This window comes from Garra rufa, chromosome 20, assembly GCF_049309525.1.
Source record: "Garra rufa chromosome 20, GarRuf1.0, whole genome shotgun sequence".
Lineage (NCBI taxonomy): Eukaryota > Metazoa > Chordata > Actinopteri > Cypriniformes > Cyprinidae > Garra > Garra rufa.
In genome coordinates, this window is record NC_133380.1 from 5,188,822 (window position 1) to 5,210,331 (window position 21,510).

At 34.8% G+C, this 21,510-nt stretch overlaps 4 protein-coding genes across 4 annotated transcripts; 2 read left to right on the forward strand and 2 right to left on the reverse strand.

Moving 5' to 3' along the window:
- Positions 1–7,503: 7,503 nt before the first annotated feature.
- LOC141293759 (uncharacterized) lies at positions 7,504–7,872 on the reverse strand. The gene is made up of 2 exons (XM_073825814.1): positions 7,823–7,872; positions 7,504–7,735 (listed from the first exon to the last, which is right to left on the reverse strand). Exons 1-2 carry the CDS (start codon positions 7,870–7,872, stop codon positions 7,504–7,506), a joined length of 282 nt encoding a protein of 93 aa, XP_073681915.1.
- Positions 7,873–10,084: 2,212 nt separating this feature from the next.
- On the forward strand, positions 10,085–11,561 carry LOC141294098 (transcription factor HES-5-like). The gene is made up of 2 exons (XM_073826182.1): positions 10,085–10,345; positions 10,450–11,561. The coding sequence occupies exons 1-2, from the start codon at positions 10,298–10,300 to the stop codon at positions 10,840–10,842; spliced, it is 441 nt and encodes a 146-aa protein (XP_073682283.1). The 5' UTR covers positions 10,085–10,297; the 3' UTR covers positions 10,843–11,561.
- An 881-nt stretch (positions 11,562–12,442) lies between these two features.
- LOC141294318 (transcription factor HES-5-like) lies at positions 12,443–12,983 on the reverse strand. Its single transcript, XM_073826378.1, has 2 exons — positions 12,924–12,983; positions 12,443–12,841 (listed from the first exon to the last, which is right to left on the reverse strand). The coding sequence occupies exons 1-2, from the start codon at positions 12,981–12,983 to the stop codon at positions 12,443–12,445; spliced, it is 459 nt and encodes a 152-aa protein (XP_073682479.1).
- A 2,632-nt stretch (positions 12,984–15,615) lies between these two features.
- LOC141294202 (transcription factor HES-5-like) lies at positions 15,616–16,449 on the forward strand. The gene is made up of 2 exons (XM_073826289.1): positions 15,616–15,702; positions 15,810–16,449. The coding sequence occupies exons 1-2, from the start codon at positions 15,646–15,648 to the stop codon at positions 16,218–16,220; spliced, it is 468 nt and encodes a 155-aa protein (XP_073682390.1). The 5' UTR covers positions 15,616–15,645; the 3' UTR covers positions 16,221–16,449.
- The last annotated feature ends 5,061 nt before the right edge of the window (positions 16,450–21,510 follow it).

Genomic DNA, 21,510 nt, shown 5'->3' on the forward strand with positions numbered 1-21,510 from the left:
AACATAAGAATAGGCAAAACGTGTGAGACGATGTGGTAGAAAAAAATACGGTTTAGAAAAATTACCATTTCCATTTAATTTTGATAAATGGAAACTAAAATTTAAAGCAACAAACAAAAATCCATGATATTCCATGACTTGGACAAATATAAATAAATAAATAAATTAAAATTCCCTGACTTTCAAAGTCTGGAATACCCTTTTAAAATTCCATGATATTCCAGAAATTCCATGACACGTGGGAACCCTGTTTTGTAAAAACGTATTTTTTTTTTTCATTAGTAATTTGCATTGCTAAGGACATTAAAGGCAAATTTCAAAATATTTTGATGTGTTTGCACCCTCAGATTCCAGATTTTCAAATATTGCCAAATATTGTCCTACATTATTTATTCTGCCTTTAGATGATGTATAAATCTCAGTTTCAGAAAATGGACCCTTATGACTGGTTTTGTGGTCCAGGATCACATTTATTTGTACTTTAAAGAAAAAAGCATGTCTTCTCAATGAAGTTGATGCATGCATTTTTAGATTTAGGATTTAGAATTTCATAATTTATAAGCATATCATAATTTATTGTGCATTATCATTGCTGCAGTGACGTCACACACACATGATGGACTACAGATGAAGCAGATGTGTGTGTGTTTGTGCTGGTCAGTGTGAGTAGATCTCATGTGAGGTTCCCACACTGACTCTCTGTGTTCACATCAATGAAACACAAAAGCTTAAAGGAACCGTATGTAAGAAATTTATTTCAGTTAATCATAAAACGGCCCTGACATGTCACTAGACATTAAGAAATCATGTTCATTTCAAATACTTATATCACTGACAACAGTGGTCCGGCCAGGATATTGTCATTCAAAAGTGACAGTTGCAGCCCTCAACTGATGTTATTATTGTCATTTTGTGTTTTGGTCTGAGGCGCCACCCTCCAGCTATCGACCAACAAAGTCAGTAGAGTTTCGTGATCCGGGTTGCCAGCTCTGCTCTAATTACAGCTGCAGCTAAGAACGTGTCGGATAAAACATGTATAACGTTACAAAACCTAAAAGACCTTGTTATGAATCCGAAATACGTCATGACAAAGTCCGAAATAAAACAAGGATTTGTATAGGAGATGCCTTTGAAAGATGGAGAAGAATTTGAAGACAGATGCCATCGTTGCTAATTTTCTCCTGGACAGGTAAGGTTCATCTATGTTTGGCTAACTTCCGTAAACAGTGGATTTTCCACGGTCGGCCGTGCTAAATGCGTTCATAAAAAGCTTTATATCGCACCACTAGCAGGGTATGAAAACAATCTATGTTCTGACTGAAATGTGGTATTACAGTACATCTTTATGAAATATTTGGCTAATCGCCATCTGTAAATTGCAAAACATCTCTCGTGAAGCATAAACATAAATAACAGAAGAAAAAAAATTACTGTGTAGGACTCGTCACTTGCCATTAGAAGCTCCTTGTAGCAGCCTACGTTCCTGCTGGATCCTGCAGCTTATGCCGAGTTCAGACTGCACGATTTTCAAAGCAATCGCGTCACAGATGTTTTCACACTGCATGACTATCTGGGGTAACATTCCGTCGCTGCTGTGTTCACACTGCACGATGGATCGGCGACAGGGGGTTTCACACTGCATGACTTTACAATAGGAAGAATCGCCAACAACTTTGTCCCGGTCTCACAACCAAACACACGCAAGTGACATGGAAACAACGCGAGGTCAGGCGTGCAAGTTCTCAAGTGAGATTGGGATTATTATAAAAAAAATGGTAGCCCGCAAGAAGCTTGTCATACAAATTGCATGTGCACTCATTTGCAGCGAAAAGAAAAGAAGCCGAAACTATGCTTGTTGATATTGTGGTCTATACCTTCGTAACTCCTCCCCCAACTTCCCGCTGGCCTGGATGTTGCTGTCTCATTGGCTGTAGGTAATTGCCGATGTGATTTTCAGTCGGATCACCTTTCACATGGCATGATTTTGAATCGTCGACAGGTCCAGGGGCCTCATGTATAAAACTTTGCGTAGATTTCATCCTTAAAGTGTGCGTACGCACATAAGGCAGAATTTGCGTACGCACAAAAGTTTTCAGATTTATAAAACCGTACGTACGCCAGAACCTGCGCAAGGTTCACTTTATAAATCACAATTATCTGAATATTGTGCGCAGGTGCACGTGCTTATAGTTTACCCCAATCTCCTCCCGAAATAACCATATTTGGAGGTTAAGACCGCCTATTTTGAATATGTATGATCTCCCTGCATATTAATACGACCGATAATTGTCATTGATCTGTTTGGCTAAAAATGGAAGAACAGAAACGAAAAGCAAAAAAAAGAAACTTCACCGACTGCGAGATGGAGGTACTGCTGTCTGAGGTGGAGGGCCGAAAAAAGGTTTTATTTGGTGGGCTCTCTGCGGGCATTTCAAATAAAAGAAAGATAATAGAATGGGAGCAAGTAACAGAAGCAGTCAATGCTGTTACCTCGGTGCCTCGCACAGTCCAAGAGACAAAAAAAAAATGGTCTGACTTAAAAGTAGTCGTAAAAAAAAGAATATGTGCACACAGGCGCAGTGTCGTAACAACTGGTGGTGGTCAAGGAATCACTGACCTCTCAGCCTTTGATGCAAGGGTGGGTGCGATTATAGGGGAAACAGGATTAAGTGGAGTTCTTCCAGAATTCCAAGGTGATACAGATGTGATTCGCAGTGACGATGGTGAGTAATTGATTTATCTACACATTATATAAGTTTTTGTCTGTTTAATATTCTGCTTTTTTATTGTGGATAATTTAAATCAACCAATTCAAATTCCGTGGAAGTGGAGAGTCCTAAAATATCCAAGTGACAAATCTAGCAATAGATGCAGCTGCCCTTAAGATATACGTTTATTAAAATAGTCGATTTTCCTGTTTATTCATATGCTAAAAATTTAACTTAAAAAGACAAAAGCAAGTCATCAAGTGCACATTTTATTTGACACATTTACAGATATGCAATACAACCTTTATTTAATTGAACTTTAATTATTAAAGGAAAAGTTAATCCTGGAATGCCTTCAAGCCCGGTGAGTGGTCCAAGTGGGGTAGACAAGGGATGTAGGCTTAGATCCTACGTGCCACCGCCGCCGCCATCCTGTGTGCCACCACCGGCATCTTGTGTGTCTCCACCAACGTCCAGTGTGCCGCCATCATCAAATGCCCAAGCAACCCCATCCTGTGCGCAATCCAGTGCATCATCATCATCATCATCCTCCTTTGTGCCACCACCGAGCGCTGGTAACTCAAGGCGTGTACTGACGGAAGAAGTCATGCAGACCCAACGTCACATGGTTCATGCTGTTAATGCGGTGTGTTCCGAACTGAAAGAAATAAAAACAATTTTGTCAGAAATAAGTGGTTCACTTAAAGAACTTGTGAAAAAATAAAAAGTTTGGATTCACTTGCCTTTTTACATTCCATTTATTACATTTATACGCCGCTGTATTGCCATAGCATTATGCACTGCATTAGGAGGGCCAGGGTCGGGTTCATTATCTTCAGTATGGGCGTTCGATGGAACAGGTATACCATTCTTTTGAGCAATGTTGTGCAACACTGCGCAAGCCACCACAATGCGGCAAACCTTTGTAGGGCTGTACAATACTGTGCCACCAGACGTATCCAAGCACCTCCAGCGTCCTTTTAGCAGACCAATAGTGCGTTCGACCACTGAACGTGTCCGGCAATGCTTCTCGTTATAACGCCGTTCTTGTTCGGTTTGGGGTCTAGTTAGTGGAGTTAGCAGCCACGTTCTAAGGGGATAACCACTGTCTCCTGAGAGGTAAAACATTTACAATTTTCTTTTAAGAAAATATAACAAAACAATGAATGTAAATACAATGGGACAATTAATATAACATTTCAAGTGCTAGGCAGAGGTAACAATTATAAACAATATTATAAGAATACTTTAAAGAAAGTACATGCTTGTAAAATAGCCTACAGATAGCTTTTTGTTTTGTTTTTCCAGGCCAATATTGATTCAATATAACATTTCACTTAATTTTTAAATGCTATAAAACATGTTTTGTTTCCAGAAAATGTGTATTGATTAATGTGAAATTTTGCTTTAAAAAAAGATTAAAATTAGTGTGGGTTTGTTTATCTTTGAAGATTATAATTATATCTAAAAGAAAAAACATTTTAAAAGGTATGCTTTAAACACATTTGCATCATTACTCAATTACAATTACATGCGCATTCCTGCCGATTTACCAAGAAGCCATCCATCACGCACAGCTCCTGTTTGCAGTCTGTTCCCTACACTGCTGTTGGACAAAATGTAGGAATCATGAGTTGACCCAGGCCATCTCGCAACTACATTTGTCAGAGACATATGCGCATCACATATGATCTGCACGTTCAAAGAATGAAAATGTTTTCGGTTAACAAAAGCAAATTCATTCTCAGATGGTGCCTTTATTGCAACATGAGTGCAGTCAATAGCACCGATTACATTGGGAAAACCGGCGATTGCTGCAAATTGCATTTTGATGTTGGCTTGTTCAGCTTGCGTGTAAGGAAAACGGATGTATCGGGGTGCCATCCCCACTATGGCATCCCATACATATGGCATGACACGGCTCAGGGATGACTGCGACATACCCGATCGGTCTGCCAACTCTCGCTGGAAAGTACCAGTGGCCAAGTGGCCTAATGTGGTCAATACTTGTACAGGAACACACAGCGCGTGGTTTCTCCGCGAGGGTCTTTCCAATACTGGCCGTAATTCAGAACACAATTCCAAGAGGATGGCTCTTGGGAATCGAAATCGGCTCATGAGCCAATCATCATCATGAGCAAGGAAATCTTCACGGTCTCTGAAAACACGCTCCCTCCGTAGAGCGTCATTAGCAAGATCTTCTAACAGCGCTAGAGCATCCATTATGATGATATGTTATATGCACACATACCTTTTTATAGCCCATTCATTAAAAAAAATTAGTAAATTCAAAGTATTTGCACCTGGTTAAGAATGGTGATAATGATAATTCAGGTTGATGCAATTTGATTTATTGGGTGATCATGTAATATGATAATTTAGAAGTTTTTCATTTTAAATAGTTATTGCTATTTGGGCCAGTTGGTGTCGCCAAAACACATACTCTTCTAAAAGAGTGCGTACGCACGGTCAAGAGCATCCTTACGGTGCGCACTTATTTACGCCAAGTTTATTTTTTATAAATCCCGATATGTGCGTGGAAAAATGCGTACGCATATTTCTATGCCCATTTTGTGCGTACGCAACGTTTATACATCAGGCCCCAGATATTTGGCATGCCAAATTCACACTGATTGTGCATGCCAAATATCTCACGGTTGTCGGCGACACGTCGGCGATTCTGTCAGATCGCGTCTTTGATAGTTCACACTGTGCGATTGTCACTCACGTGAACGAGCACCGATTTGCCTGTGATTTCGGGCATTTGTCGGCGATTTCTCAAAACTTGTCGGCGAGTCAAAATCGGAGCTAAAATCATGCAGTCTGAACTCGGTATTAGAACTGAACTGGCAACCTCGAGTCAGGGGGGAGGGGGAGGGGATACACCGTTCCACAGTATTTTGAAAGTGATTGCAGTACCAGTTTTGGCCACAATCCTACATACGGTTCCTTTAAGAGTCCTGAATGGAGCATTAGTGACGCTGAAGACTGATCAACCTGACTCACCAACCATCTGGAGGGAAACCTCCTGACTGGCTGAAAAATTATTTAGTTGGTAAAATAATTTAAATAAATGCATGATTACTTAAATGAAAAATCCTTTAATTTTTCATAAAAGGTTTAATGCAATATTGCAAAAATGCACATGTCTGCATTGCATTATATGACATAGTCTTAGTAGATTAATGCTTTGACCAGATGTGCACACACAAAAAGGTATTATTAAAGCTTTTTTTTCTGCATTGCATATAAAACCTTAAAGTCTTTGGTGCACATCAAATCACTCAGCAGCTCATTACACTATAAAAGTGCGTTGAGAGCCAAGCTCCTGGGGTTTTCCCACACTCACTTTGAATAGAGATTGAGTAAACAATAGAAGTGTGTCTCTTTATCTGTGTTTCATCCTTTTGCACACCTGTCCATCACTTCCTCAGGGCATTTCGCTCTGCTGCTCATTAGTTAGAAACTGCTGACCTTTTCAATCAGGAGACAGCCACAAACTCACCTGAAGAAATGAATTGAGCCTTTTGAGTACTTTTGGATGAATTTGCAATTTGTACTTTCCAAGTATATTTTAATAAAGCTAGAAACTATATTCTCAATTAACATACTTATATAAACAGTATAAATGGACTGTATGGCTTAGTTGTGGTCAAGTTTGCGAGGGTTAAAAATGTAAACAATCAGCGATTGTGAATAAGCATGTTTCCTGATGTAAGGAATAATTAATATTCACGAAACGGAATGAATTCAAAATCTAGGTGGCATTATTCTCATCTCATTTTAGCGATAATAATAACCCCAAAAGCTAAACGTTTTAAAGAAACGGTTTTGCTACCAACGGCAAAAGTCTGCCTATAAATTGTAAATTGTGATTACCGGTTATTTTCCGGTATTTCAAACCAGTTTCCGTCTTTTTGACAGAAACATTAATGCTAATATAAATGCTATTAGCGATCAAAAATACGTTTCAAAGCATCTGTGTAAAGCGGGGGTATAGGTAAGTGAACTTAACAAAACCGGAAATGTCGCCATTTTAAAACGAAGTTGGCTTGTTTGGAAAAAGTGGATATTATTTCGCTCGTGTAATTTAAACATATGCCTTAAACACTTTTTAAAGCTAATTGCTTATAGATAACCTTAAGGCTAATATATTCATACTAAAAGCCAAAAAACTTTAATTTTGATTTCATGGGGACTTTAAGACTGGTTTTGTGGTCCAGGGTCACATATGTAAAATTATTTAGACATTTAATAAGTTTTCTAATCTTTTTCAGTAATTTCAGTTGATTCTGTAAAATTACAGGAAGACATTAAGGCATTTAAAATCATTTATTTACAGAAACAAACAAGAGCATTATACAAATGATTAAAGAATCATCACAAAAATATCCAAATGATACATTGTATCTTCAAAAAATGAAATAAAGTTTTTTCTTGCATGTCCTCAAAAAGAGAGCATGGTCAAACGGTTTAAAAAACATTCGGTAAATTTCTCTCCAAGAGAAAAATACAGCAAAATTTTAAATCTAAATGCACAAAATGCATCCTCAAGCCTGATGGCTTCAATGCAATCAATGCACAGCTTCTTTAATAAACCATATAAGCTGATATTCATGCATTTACAAACTGCAAATGACAACATCAGTCATTTAGGGGAAATAAAAAAAGTCCAGAGAGAACAAGCAAAGTGCTATTTTTCTCCGAGGTAGATGTGCGAACACATAAGATAAGATCAAGTGCTTGACTTGTTGACCCTTGTCATGTGCAGGTCAGTCTATGATGGACGTTCACTTCAAAACAATGGCGTTACGTCCTGATCCGGAGTGGGAGAAAGTCGCAGAATTTCGCGAGAACACCTGGAGTAGCCGCTGGGGAAGATTAAGGCCTTTTTCGAGTTGAAGAAGGACACGGTCTTCTCTAAAATGTCAGATGCTGGAATACCGTGATGGAGGTGGTCTTCAAAAGAAGATTTCAGTTTCTCCACTTTGCTGAAGCATTTTCTCTCCAAGCTGTAGAGTTTGCACCTGCAATCCAGAAGAGAACATCTTTAGTCTCATTGTGAGTACTTTCAAATTAAATTATTGCATTAAGTATCTTAGTGCCTTTCTTACCTGGCATAGTGAGCGTTGTCTTGAGGGGTGATGTCCATGTAGGCAGGCATGTTTGAGTTTCAGGAGTTTAAATTTCTGAAGCTGATAAATTTGTATGGTTCTTCTTCAGTGGCAAAACCAAATCCCACACAAGACCCTCGATCTAGCCTGGTTTTATACTAAAACATGTCCGCAGCCAGCCAATCGGAGAGCAGAGGAAAATGGAACAATAGTCTTGTCATAATTGTCATTGGTCTGCAGGCTTTTAATTGAGCTCTTTAGTAGACAGGTGGGATTTTTTTCTCTAGTGCCATCTGGAGGGTCAGCCGTGGGAGAATAATTGAGGGCATGAGGACTCAGGATTTTGCTGTTCTCACACTCGGATTAGCGGAAAATATTTACTGTATGCACAAATCAAATTTATATTTGGGTGGGAAATGTTTTAACAAAGGATTGTTTTAATTTTTAATCCATGTTGACTTAGTATTAGTAGTAAAAATAACAGTTTTAATGTAAAATAGATTTTTTTATTTTTTAGTTATAGCTTCTGAAAGCATTTCACAGAGAAAAGGGGAAAAGATATAAAAAAAATAAGCAATATACACTTCCAGTCAAAAGTTTTTGAACAGCAAGATTTTTAATGTTTTTTGGTTTTTTTGCGGAAGTCTCTTCTGCTCACCAGACTTGCATTTATTTGATTTAAAGTACAGCAAAAATTTAACAATTTTGAAATATTTTTACCATTTAAAATAACAGTTTGTTATATGTATATATTTTAAAATGTAATTTATTTCTGTGATTTCAAAGCTGAATTTTTTGCATAATTACTCCAGTCACATGTTCCTTCAGAAATCATTCTAATATTCTGATTTGCTGCTCCAAAAACATTTATTATTATTATGTTGAAAACAGCGGAGTATAATTTTTTTCAGGTTTCTTTTATGGATAGAGGGTTCAGAAGAACAGCATTTATATGAAATAGAAATCTTTTGTAACATTATAAATGTCTTTATAGTCACTTTTTATCAATTTAAATATAAGTATTTATTTCTATATTTTCTTTCCCAAAGAATAAAAATTATACTGACTCAAAGCTTTTGAATAGTGTAGTGTATAATGTTACAAAAGCTTTTTATTTTAGATAAATGCTGATCTTTGAATCTTTCTAGTCATAAAAAACAAGGAAAAAATGTATTAAACAGTTTTAAACACTTAATTTTAAATATTGATAATAATAAATGTTTCTTGAACAGCAAATCAGCATATTAGAATGATTTCTTAAGAATCATGTGACTGAAGACTGGAGTAATGATGCTGAAAATGTAGCTTTGATCACAGAAATAAATTGCATTTTAAAATATATTGAAATAGAAAACAATTATTTTCAATAGGAAAAATATTTCAGAATTTCACTGTTTATCCTGTACTGTTTTTAAATTACATTCAAGAAATATGTAGCAATAGGAATTTGTGTAAATGTTTGCTGTATGCTTAATACTATCAGACATGCAATTAATGCTTTAATAAGTTTAATTAAATATGATGTGTATTTTTAAACAAAGTATTCTATTTTTTAAAATCAATATTCACTTACACTCAAGAAAAAATACAGTGGTAATAATTTCTAGATAATAAAAGCAATAGTGTTTTTGAAAGGTTACTCCTATAGATGCTTTACAATCAAAATCAAAACACAAACATATATAAAAATGTATAAAATGTATCACTGAAATGCTCACAACACATTAAGTAAGTAAATAAATCAACAAAAATTAAATAGCATCCTTTAAGCTTCCCTCCAGAAACCCATTTAGTCCAGCCCTGTGGGAACCGACACACTTCTATTGTGTGAGTGATTTAATGTGATGAATAGAGAAGTGTGGGAAGCCGTGTGTCTCTGTGGCTCCACCAGCTCCAGGAGCGTTGGGGCGTGTGATCCGAGTCCACATTATGCCATGAACCAGCTGTGTGTGTGTGTGTGTGTGTGTGTGTGTGTGTGTAAAAGAGAGAGAAACCTAAGCCTGAGAACAGGTACAACCTCAGAACTCATAAAACAGCTGCTGCTTCACCAGAATATCCTCTTACATTGACCTAAAATACTGAGTTTCATTACAGCATCTGATTATAAACTGCAGCAACATGTGCTGATTTTATTCACTCAGTGTTATTTTAGAAGAAATTAAATCTCAGTATGGCACGTGTTTGGTTATGACACTGATAAAGTGACATTGATGTGAACATGAGCTCCCAGCACTTTCCCAGATTCAGCCTCCACCTGCTCCTTTGAGCCCCTGATGGAGGATCATTGAGCATGTGGCGGCCCACATCCCTCATTGTCTGTTTGAGCTCTTCCATTGGCTCCAGACTGTGAGAAACTCCAACAAGCTCAAGCCTCACACATTCATATGGAGATTTGGGAGTATAAATAGAGGAGCTGCAGCCAGTGCAAATCAGACTCACTCTGAACAGAGAGATCTACAGCACAGAGATCCAGACATGACACCTACAATCATCTCAAAGGAGCTTCTCCCTCTCAACAACAAGGTATGTTCATATCCTACTTACAGCAGCATTACTGCAGCAGCTTTCACAGCTCTTCTCAAACACTGAAGGTCAGTTTCCTAACGTTTTTCTGTCTTCGTTTACAGCTGAGAAAGCCAATGGTGGAAAAGATGCGCAGAGATCGTATCAATAGCAGCATCGAACAGCTCAAGTGTCTTCTGGCTCAAGAGATCCTCAAGCAACAGCCTGATTCCAGGCTGGAGAAAGCAGATATCCTGGAGATGACGCTCAACTTCCTTCAGCGGCACGATTCCAGTTCACATGCTGCCAATCAAGGCTTCTCCAGGTGTGTTGGTGAGATCGTGCAGTTCCTGTCTAAAGATGAGATGAAGACACAGAGCCACACAAGACTACTGAAGCACTTCCAGAAGCTGCAGACATCATGTGAGCAGAACATGAAAGAAAGTGTCCTGCCAGAACAGAAGACCTTCAGTAAAGAGATGAATGTCAACAAGAGTGCCATCTGGAGGCCATGGTAGAGCCTTCAAGACTCAGACTGAACGTCTACACTAGACTCAGTGGACTGTTACACTTTTAGTTTCTCTTTTTGAGGAAACGTGTTTTGAGTTCCAGTTTGGAAGAGATGTTTGCACTGCTAAGTGCTCTGATGATTCGATCTTCTATGAAGGTTTCATGTCAAGAGTTCCAGATGGGAACATTTACTGATGTCTATATTAGACAACATTGACTTTAAGATACATCTACATGTGATGTGAAGGAAAACGATGATTTAGTGTTTCTCTTTTTGAGAAGATGTCCTTTAACTATGTTTAGTTTGAAATATAACTTGCATTGCAAAATGCCATAATTGTACACTTTACTTTGCATTAGATGTAATGCATTTGGAAGTATAATGTGCAAGGCCTTTATTCAAGTTCATGTGATTCAACATGTTTAAAAACATTTCTTGTGTAGAAAGAATGAAATTTCTCATCTATTTGATGGACTTTCTATTACTTGTTTCAAGTAATCTCAATTTGTGCTTCACATTGAAGCTAGATTTCATTTTAACCTCATAATGAGGACTTGTTTCTTATTGTTTGGACAAATTGTCAGTTTATAAAGTTTTAAACAGTTCCTTTCAGGAACAAGTTTGTTTACATACCCTTTCTCCTTTCATAAAGGCATGTTTGTGATGAAAACTGTACGTTTTCAATGACTCACTTGTGTTGTATCAATATACTTGTGTTGAGATTGAATAAATCAAATTGCTCTTCAATCACCTTTTGATTTTCACTGGTATCAACATTCATGAGCACAACATTTTTAATGCAAGGAATGTTTAATAAGTTGGATTAAATAACAAAAAAACGCCTTTACAAAAGGCACAAATGACAGGACTTTCTTATTAAAGGAGTAGTACACTTTCAGCACAAGAATTTACAGATAATGTACTCATCCCCTTGTCATTCAAGATGTTCATGTCTTTCTTTCTTCAGTCAAGAAAGAAAGTTTGAACCCCAGAGTTTGAACTTCCAAAATGCAGTTTAAATCCAGCTTCAAAGGGTCAAAGGGCTCTAAACTATCACAGCCGAGGAAAAAAGGGTTTTATCTAGCAAAACGATGGGTTATTTTCTAAAAAAAAAATTACAATTTATATACTTTTTAACCTCAAATGCTCATCTTGTCTAGCTCGGCAAGACGAGTGTTTGAGATTCAAAGTATATAAATTGTAAATGTTTTTATCATTGTTATCATTTCGCTAGATCAAACCCTTCTTTCTCGGCTGTGATCGTTTAGAGACCTTTGACCCTTTGAAGCTGGATTTAAACTGCATTTTGGACGTTCAAACTCTGGGGCACCACAGAAGTCCATTATATGGAGAGAAACCCTGAAATGCTTTCCTCAAAACACATAATTTCCTTACGACTGAAGAAAGACAGACATGAACATCTTGGATGGGGGTGAGCACATTATCTGTAATTTTTTTGTTCTGAAAGTGAACTACTCCTTTAAGTTACGCTTGCCATACACTGTAGACAATTCTCGTACTATATTAAATCCAAAAGAGCATTCAAATGTTACATTAAGTGAAGTAAATATGCCAAAACAAACGTTTTGTTAAGCCAAGTCTCTAAATTAATTGTTTTTCCACGGTCTCCATAATGCCACTCTTGATGAGGATTGTTTTGGCGATCTGTGCACTAATCCACGCGAGGTGGAGGCCATTAAATGCATCTGATTGGTTCTTTGCCGCACGTAGAATCGTTTGATGGCTTCTCTGTTGTCTGGCGTCAGGTGTGCGTGGAGTGACACGTGACGCAGCGTCTCCTGCAAGCACAGAGAGAATCCCCGCGCGTAGCTAGAATTGGCGCGATGTTTTAAAAAATCAACGGTCATCTCTAGAATATCGGCTTTGTCGAGATGAACAAACTGCCGGTCGGACATGCCTGTTGTTTTGTCAAATAATTCTCTCAAATGCTCCATACTGAGGTTGATTCTGTCTCTCCACGGTTTCTCCACAAGGATCTTTCGAAACTGTGTGGAAAGAAGAGGAAAACTAAGTTTTACATTAAGGAAATGAGGTAAACAGACACCTGAAAGCTGACACTATACTTACTTTGTGGTTCTCCAAACACGATATGCTCTCACAGCCTTGGTTTTGACTGACTGGTGCCATTATGTGAAATTTAAAAGCAAAAAAAAGGTGTAAAATCCTCTTCTGGTCATACACGGACGAGCTCGATCGCTTCTCTGTATTTATACCTGAGCAAATAGTTATTTTACGCGCTTTCCTCGAGTTCCCACACTGCCAGCCAATCAGAGACGAGCACGAGCCGCGAGCTTTTAAGTCGAGAGAGCGGTTTTACAGTCCGCGAACTTCCTTCCTCTCCCACTGTGGGAAAACACTGTCACGGGCCACTAAAAGTGTGCCTGACACCTGCTTAGGGGTCCTGTAGTGCTGACAAGAGCAATAAGTCGGTGTGAGGCAATAAAACGGCTCAGACACGCTTCAGACAGAGAGGCTTTGATCCTGAGGTGTTATTGCGACAATCAAAACGGACTTTCCCAGCCTCAGGTTGCAGTTTATTGCATTGATCTCTTACAGAGGGTCTTACAAAGAGAAATACTGATTTTTGGATGGGATTTTATTCATTTAATTGGATTCATTCAATGTGTACGTCGCTTTAGGGTATTATCAGGAAATGGTTATGAAGTTGAAGATTTTACTTAAGATGCCCCACTTTAATTTGATAGAAATTAGTGAAATAATTGATTTAACAGACTATATTATTGCTTATATTCTGTTATTAATATACTAAATAGTGTACAGTGATCTAGGGGATAGGTAATATACACTAACGTTACCAGTCCAAATGTTTTTAAAGTCTCTACTGCTTATCAAGCCTACATTTATTTGATCCAAAGTACAGCAAAAGCAGTAACATATTGAAATATTTTTGCTATTTTAAAAAGCTGTTTTCTATTTGAATATATTTTAAAATGTAATTTATTCCTGTGATTTTAAAGCTGAATTTTTAGCATCATTACTCTTTGATTCTTCAGAAATCATTCTAATATTCTGATTTTCTGCAATTTTTTTTATTATTATTATTATGTTGAAAGTTCAGAAAAACAGCATTTATCTGTAATATAAATCTTTTGTAACATTTATAAATGTCTTTACCATCACTTTTGATCAGTTTAAAGCATCCTTGCTACATAAATCTATTAATTTCTATAATTATACTGGCTCAAAGCTTTTGAATGTTATAATATGTAATGTTACAAAAGCTTTTTATTTTAGATAAATGCATGCTGATCTTTGGATCTTTTTATTCACTTAAGAATCCTGAAGAAATGTACTCAACTGTTAAATATTGATGATAATAATAATAATAATGATGTTTCTTGAACAGCAAATCAGCATATTCTAATGATTTCTGACGGATCATGTGACACTGAAGACTGCAGTAATGATGCTGAAAATTCAGCTTTGATCACAGGAATACATTACATTTTACAGTATATTCATATAGAAAACCATTATTTTAAATAGTAAAAATATTTTAAAATTTTACAGCTTTTGCTGTATTTTAGATCAAAATAAATGCAGGCTTGGTGAGCAGAAGAGGAAATCTTACTGTTCAAAAACTGTTGACTCGTGTAAGTATATAAATTTTTATCTGCAATAGTTTTAAGAAGGTTTTTAGCCAAGAAAATCCAAATATATTCTTACAGGTTTTAGAAAAACAATGAAACAAACATCTTATTTAGTTTTACTTTTGAGTAACTAATCCTGGCTCTCACTATGAATATAGAAGCTTACATGGCATTAAAAAGAAACGAAAAACAGTGGAGTGTGTTAATCAAAATAATGTTTGCATCAAGTTTAGATTTAAACATTAAACATTCAATTTGGTTGTTGAAACACTGGTCGGCCTTGAAGGATCTGAGGATCCTCCAATGCAAACTGTGTGTGTTGCTTCAAGAGAGCAATCTTACATTTGTGTTGTGTTTTACTTTCTTTTCCATATTCTTCATTCATTTAATCATCTTTAATTATTCCATTTAATCATGATCATTATAGTCATTTATATATCCATTTCATTGATTTATTAATTGATTAGTCACTTATGTTATATTATTATTTTTGTTTAGGAATGTTTATGAACCTCAAGGATCATGGGATGCTGTTTTGAAGCAGTTTGATATAACAATACTTGTTGGATTTGTGCTCTTCAGACGAAGTCTGAGCATTGAGACAGACGCAACTAAGACTATTCAATAAACTCTGCTCCTTTTTACCATCATAACTTCATCTTCTGCTTATGCTCTTCACTTTTAATACTTTTTCCTCTGTCAACATTTTGGTGTAATCGTCAGGATGGAATAACATTTTGGCGTACTTCTTGGCTGACTGTTAATAGTGTTTTGGGTATTTTGGGTACCAGACAAGACCTCCTGTTAACAGGGTTTGGGTATTAGACTACTCTGCTGACAAGTGGTTCTGTTACTGGACAAACTGATATTTTCTGATGGGATCTGGCGTCTGGGGCTGGATCTTAATTGTCTAGGCATGGGGACAGCGATCTAACTGCCTATTGATTGATTGCAACTAGATAAGGTAAATGTGAATCCTGTGGGATTTGTACTGCCAGTGTTTGATTAGATTTGTGGAGGACGCCTCGCCCACTGGCTTCTGAGTGTGGGAAAGCTAATCCTGACTGGGACTCATGGCTTTGTAATGCTAATGAGCTCCTATAAATAGAGGAGGGCGACCCTCATTCCCAACACAACTGACTCGCTCTCCTCAGAGAAACATCTCTCCTTCTGACAGAATGGCTCCGACTTACATGACAGACTACTCCAAACTTTCCAACAAAGAAAAGCATAAAGTAAGTATCTTTGACATTTGAAAAACAACCTTTTCTCAACACTTCTCTGCTATGAATTTTAATCAAATGAAGTAAAGTACTAACCAAATTTCCTCTTTCCTCAACAGTTGAGAAAACCTGTAGTGGAAAAGATGCGTCGAGATCGCATCAACAACTGCATCGAGCAGCTCAAATCCATGCTGGAGAAGGAGTTCCACCAGCAGGATCCAAATACAAAGCTGGAGAAAGCCGACATCCTGGAGATGACAGTGGTTTTTCTCAAGCAGCAGCTGCAGCCCAAGACCTCAGCTCCACAGAAAGCCCACTTTGACGGCTATTCCCAGTGCTGGAGGGAGACCATGAGCTTCTTATCTGGAAACGCCAAGGTGGATGCTGTGCGTCAGCATCTGACCCACTGCCAGGAAGCCCAGAGATCATCTCAAGACCTCATGTCTCACATGTCTTCAGCTTCCCATCAGCCCATTAAGGTGAAGCAGGAACCGTTGTGTGCTCACACACCTCTCTGGAGACCCTGGTAGAGGATGCAGGACTTTGACAGAGAAACTAGATGGTGGTTTTACCATCTCTTATGCTGTAGGAGATACTTCCTTATGTTGATTTCTTTTGAAAGATGTTTTTTATGGTTTCACAATGTGAAAGTCTAAACTTCGACAGGTGGTTTATTGTAACGCACCTCTATCGTTTTCCTTATGGATGGACAGTAATTTGTATAAGTAATCTTCGCAATGAAGAGTCAATGGATGTCTGTTTAACTCCTGTGGAGTCAAAGTAATTATTGTCAATGTTTGACATGCAAATGGTTTCTTCTTATGAAAGATGTGAATTTATGCTAAATTTCTAATATATAGTGACGTATGTTAATTGTTTTAACATACTGTCATACAAATAAAAACTATTCATATATAAACAATCCTGCTTACTTCTTTTTTTTTAATCAAAATGTGATTAATAGACGTTTGATATTTAAACATGTTTTTAACAAAACCATCACCACACTTATTCAAAGCCGTCAAGGGGTCTCAATTTCAGCTAATGGGAGTCCATTTACACTTAATGGTCGAAGAATATCCCAAAATGACAACAAAAAGATCTAATGTGTCACTTGCAGTGCATTCAAGGTACACTCTCAGAAAAAAGGTACAAAGAGTTGTTACTTTGCCACTGTAACCTTTCATTTAGGTAGTGATATGTACATTTTAGGTGCTAATTTGTACCTTTAAGGTACTAATATGCACCCTGTAGGGGTAAAAAGGTACAAAAGTGTACCTTTTGGAAAGATACTTTTAAAAGGTACCATTGGGTACCTTTTAACCATTGTACCATTTAGGTAGTGATATGTACATTTTAGGTACTAATATGTGCCTTTACAGTGCTAATATGCACCCTTTAAAGGTACAAAAGTATACCTTTTGAAAAGATACTTTCAAAAGGTATTAGTTTGTACCATATAGGTAGTAATATGTACATTTTAGGTACTAATATGTACCTTTACAGTACTAATATGCACCCTTTAGGGGTAAAAAGGTACAAAAGTGTACCTTTTAAAAAGGTATTTTCAAAAGGTATTAATATGTACCATTTAGGTAGTGATATGTACATTATAGGTACTAATATGTACAATTTAGGTACTGATATGCACCATTTAGGGGTAAAAAGGTACAAAAGTATACCTTTTGAAAAGGTACTTTTAAAAGGTATTAATTTGTACCATTTAGGTAGTGATATGTAATATGCACTCTTTAGGGGTAAAAAAAAGTTTTTTTTCCCAAAGGTTTTAATATGTACCATTAATGTAGTGATATGTACAGTTTAGGTATTAATATGTACCTTTACACTTCTAGCATGCACACTTTATGGATAAAAAAGGTACAAAAGTGTACATTTTAAAAATGTACTTTCAAAATATACATTTACTTTTTGAACAACAGTTTATTAAACATTTACATTTACATGTTGACCTTTTAACATGAGTATAAAACCACATGCCAGCTGTTTTAACTTTAGAAATATCTATATTTATCCCATGTGTCCTCAATTTCAATATTTTAATGCCTCTTAAACATTTTTGTAATCATATGTTAGTCTTGGCTGAGTTTGAGCTTGACTGTAGAGTTGAGTGTGTGAGAAAGTGCGCAGGGTCTTAATGTTCGTGTTTGTACTCTGAAACCCTTGATAATAGGCGCTGTGTGCTGTCAGCTCTGGTTTCATCAGACAGCTGGTGTGGCCGGCGGAGGGGGGTCCGTGTCGCCCATCGTGTGTGGGGCCGGCTTCTCTCAGGATTTCCCACACCCTTGACTCTGGCTCCCGTTTCAGATCCGACATTAAGGAAGTGTGCCGTGCTAAATTATCCATTAGGTATGGTGGTGTGAATCCTGACCCATCCCTGCTATTGCCCCTAATTCAAATCTGAGCCCCCTGGGAAAACAGCTATTCACTTGTTGTTTGAGGCTACTTGTTGCAGACCCTGAAGTGATGTATTGTTACGGGTCGTGTGAGTTTTTAAAAGTTCTTTATGCTTTAGAAACTATTTTCTACAATGTGGAAATGTGGGTTTACAACAATTAACAATTGACAAACATTAAAAAAGAACATATAAGAATAAAAACAAAGGAAAAAGAAAAATACATTTAGTATTCCATCTGAAGTATTTAATTTAAATAAAATGCACATGCATAGAAACAAATTTCACTCTGAAATTGATAGATTTCACAATTAATTACAAAAAGTAAAAGTAATGCATTGAATTAAACACGTATTTACTTGTAAATCGTAATCTTTAATTACAAAAATATAAATTTAAATAAAATAAAAAATATAAAACATTAGTTTGCAAAAAAACATGTTTATAAATAATATATTATTATATTATATAAAATGTATAAATTATAAACAATATATAATTTTAATGGCTATTTCAATCAGAAAAATTCTATATAACAATTATAATTTTGGAATAATTTAATATAATTGTTATATAGAGTTTAATAATGAGTTAAATTAAATGAAACAAAAAAATATAAAACATTAGTTAAAAAAAATTTATTAAATATATTGTTCATGAAAAAATAATTGTAAATAAATTATAAAAATATATAATTTTAATGGCTATTTTAATCAAAAAAATATTTATAATATATGTATATATAATGACAACAATACATTCAAATGAAAAAAAACATATTTTATATTATATAAAATATATATTATTATTTAATTTATTTAAAAAATAATTGTGAATAATTTCAATCAGAAAATTTTTATATAACAATTATATTAAATTCAATTATGTAATTATTATATTTATTTATTAGATATATATAATATAATAATAAGCAAATATAATAATTATATAATATATTATATAAAAAATGTGTCTGTGTATAATTTATATATATATATTCATATATATATATATATTTTTTTTTTTGGAATGGAATATAATTGTTATATAGAATTTATATATAATAACAAAAATAAAACTTAAAATAAAAAATATAAAACATTAGTTTGCAATATATAAATAATTGTAAATAAATTATAAACAATAAATAATTTTAATAGCCATTTAAAAAATATTAATTATTAATTATATTGTATATAATTATATATACAAATATATATATAAGCTTTATATATTTTTAATACAATTTTACACAATAAAATTACTATTGTTATGGCCTGTTGTTTTACGTAAAACAATTTTAATTCACCTAGTTCAGATTAATTATTTACTGAGACTTGGGTCAAAGCTTTTCAATTGCTGACACACTTCTCACGCCGCATGTGCTGAAGGCGAGATGCATTTTATGGCACTTTAGGGTGAATACAGTAGACGTCAGGATGGCCATGTGCCTGTGCTGAATTACAGGAGCGGGAAGGGAAGCCTTTGGTCTCTGAGGGTGTGAGGCGGTGTAATCAGGAGACGACACACCTCTGGTGAACACACACACGTATAGACACAAATAGAGGCTGTTAGATCCCCTTTCAGGATCCCCCTCCTCCTCCTCTCAGGTCCAAGCTGCTGATGTTATCAAGTGTTACAGACAGCCTTGTGATTGGCCCGTGAGTGTGGGAAAGCATCAGAAGCCTCAGACCCATGCAGACAAAGCATTGTAAATGGAACGTGCTTGTGTGTCATCACTCCCAACTACAGCATGACATGTCTAAGTGATTCAATAATGATAGCAGAAAAAAACAAGAACACCTATGGTGGGACAATCTAGGCAACCCAAATATGTCTGTAGGTTCATGGCTTTCTAAAATATGTTAATATTAATATGTTATAAACAGTTTTAGTTTTAAACTTATAAGTTTTAAATTGTGTTTCTGAGTTTGGTCAGCAACTCAAAAAATACCAGATTAGTTACCAAATTAGACATTTCAATATGAAACTGAACAATTATTTAATATTTAGCAAAAAAAAAAAAAAGTAGCAATTTACATTATTTTTTGTTGTTTGTGTCATTAATAATACATTTCTATATATTTTTCATTTTATTTCAGTTCCATGTTTTATTTAATTTATTTATATTAGTACCTAAACTGTACATATCACTACCTAAAATGTACATATCACTACATAAATGGTACATAATAATACCTTTTAAATGTACATTTTTAAAAGGTACACTTTTATACCTTTTTACCCCTAAAGGGTGCATTTTAGTACCTACATATTAGTACCAAAAATTGACATATCACTACATAAATGGTACATATTAATACCTTTTGAAAATTGAAAGTACATTTTTAAAATGTACACTTTTGTACCTTTTTTATCCATAAAGTGTGCATGCTAGAAGTGTAAAGCAATTTACATTATTTTTTGTTGTTTGTGTCATTAATAATACATTTCTATATATTTTTCATTTTATTTCAGTTCTATGTTTTATTTTATTTATTTATATTTATTTATTTACATTTTTTAAATTTATTTCAAGTAACTTTTTTGGTATAGAAAAGCATTTGATTAATTCCTTGCTTTTTGGTGGTAATAAAAAAAAACATAAATGATACATTTGAATTGTTATTGTAAAAAGATATAAATAAAATGCAATAATAAATTGTAACAGTAATTTGTACACAGTAAAGTAAAATCCTTTCTTTTTTTAAATTATACATTTAAAAAATAAACACAATTTTTAAATACCATAAATGACACATTTTCATAATATTGATAATTATATAAAAAGGATAAATTAGTAAAATACAATGCAAAAATGTAATACAAATATTAAACTAAATCATTTTTAAACATTTCTTTGAAATACAAATAAATAAATTAGTTTATATATTTTTAAAATTTTATTTCAGTTCTATTTTTTATTTCATTTTATTTATATTTATGTGTTTCTTTACATCAAGTTAAATCTAAATGAAAATTAGATGTTGCTTTGGAAACTAGCTAAAAATTTCATTTTTTATATTTTATTTAGATTTTAGGTCATTTTTACTTCAAGTAATTTTTTTGGTATCAAAAAGCATTAAAATATTTCATTGCTTTTTGGTAATAATAAGAAAAAACATAAATGATGCATTTGAATTATTATTGTAAAAAGAGATAAAATTCAATAATAAAATGAAACCGTAATTTAAAGAGTAAATCTAAAAAATCCTTTCTTTTTTAAAAAATTGCTAAAAATTGAATAAAAAAATCTACAATAAAAAAGAGTTTAAAATCTTGTTTCTTAGTAATAAATGGCAGAAAAATTAAAATAAATAATAAAAAAAATAAGATAATTTTAATTTCAAGTAAGTTTAGCTTACTATAATACCATGTAATGCACACTGGTTTGCATATGAAATATA

Excerpts from the sequence above, each read along its gene's own strand:
- LOC141293759 (XM_073825814.1), bottom strand. The coding sequence starts at position 7,872 with ATGCCTGCCTACATGGACATCACCCCTCAAGACAACGCTCACTATGCC. Across the intron at positions 7,736-7,822 it reads GACAACGCTCACTATGCCAG|GTGCAAACTCTACAGCTTGG; the intron begins GTAAGAAAGGCA and ends TCTGGATTGCAG.
- LOC141294318 (XM_073826378.1), bottom strand. The coding sequence starts at position 12,983 with ATGGCACCAGTCAGTCAAAACCAAGGCTGTGAGAGCATATCGTGTTTG. Across the intron at positions 12,842-12,923 it reads CGTGTTTGGAGAACCACAAA|TTTCGAAAGATCCTTGTGGA; the intron begins GTAAGTATAGTG and ends CTTTCCACACAG.
- LOC141294202 (XM_073826289.1), top strand. The coding sequence starts at position 15,646 with ATGGCTCCGACTTACATGACAGACTACTCCAAACTTTCCAACAAAGAA. Across the intron at positions 15,703-15,809 it reads CCAACAAAGAAAAGCATAAA|TTGAGAAAACCTGTAGTGGA; the intron begins GTAAGTATCTTT and ends TTTCCTCAACAG.
- LOC141294098 (XM_073826182.1), top strand. The coding sequence starts at position 10,298 with ATGACACCTACAATCATCTCAAAGGAGCTTCTCCCTCTCAACAACAAG. Across the intron at positions 10,346-10,449 it reads TTCTCCCTCTCAACAACAAG|CTGAGAAAGCCAATGGTGGA; the intron begins GTATGTTCATAT and ends CTTCGTTTACAG.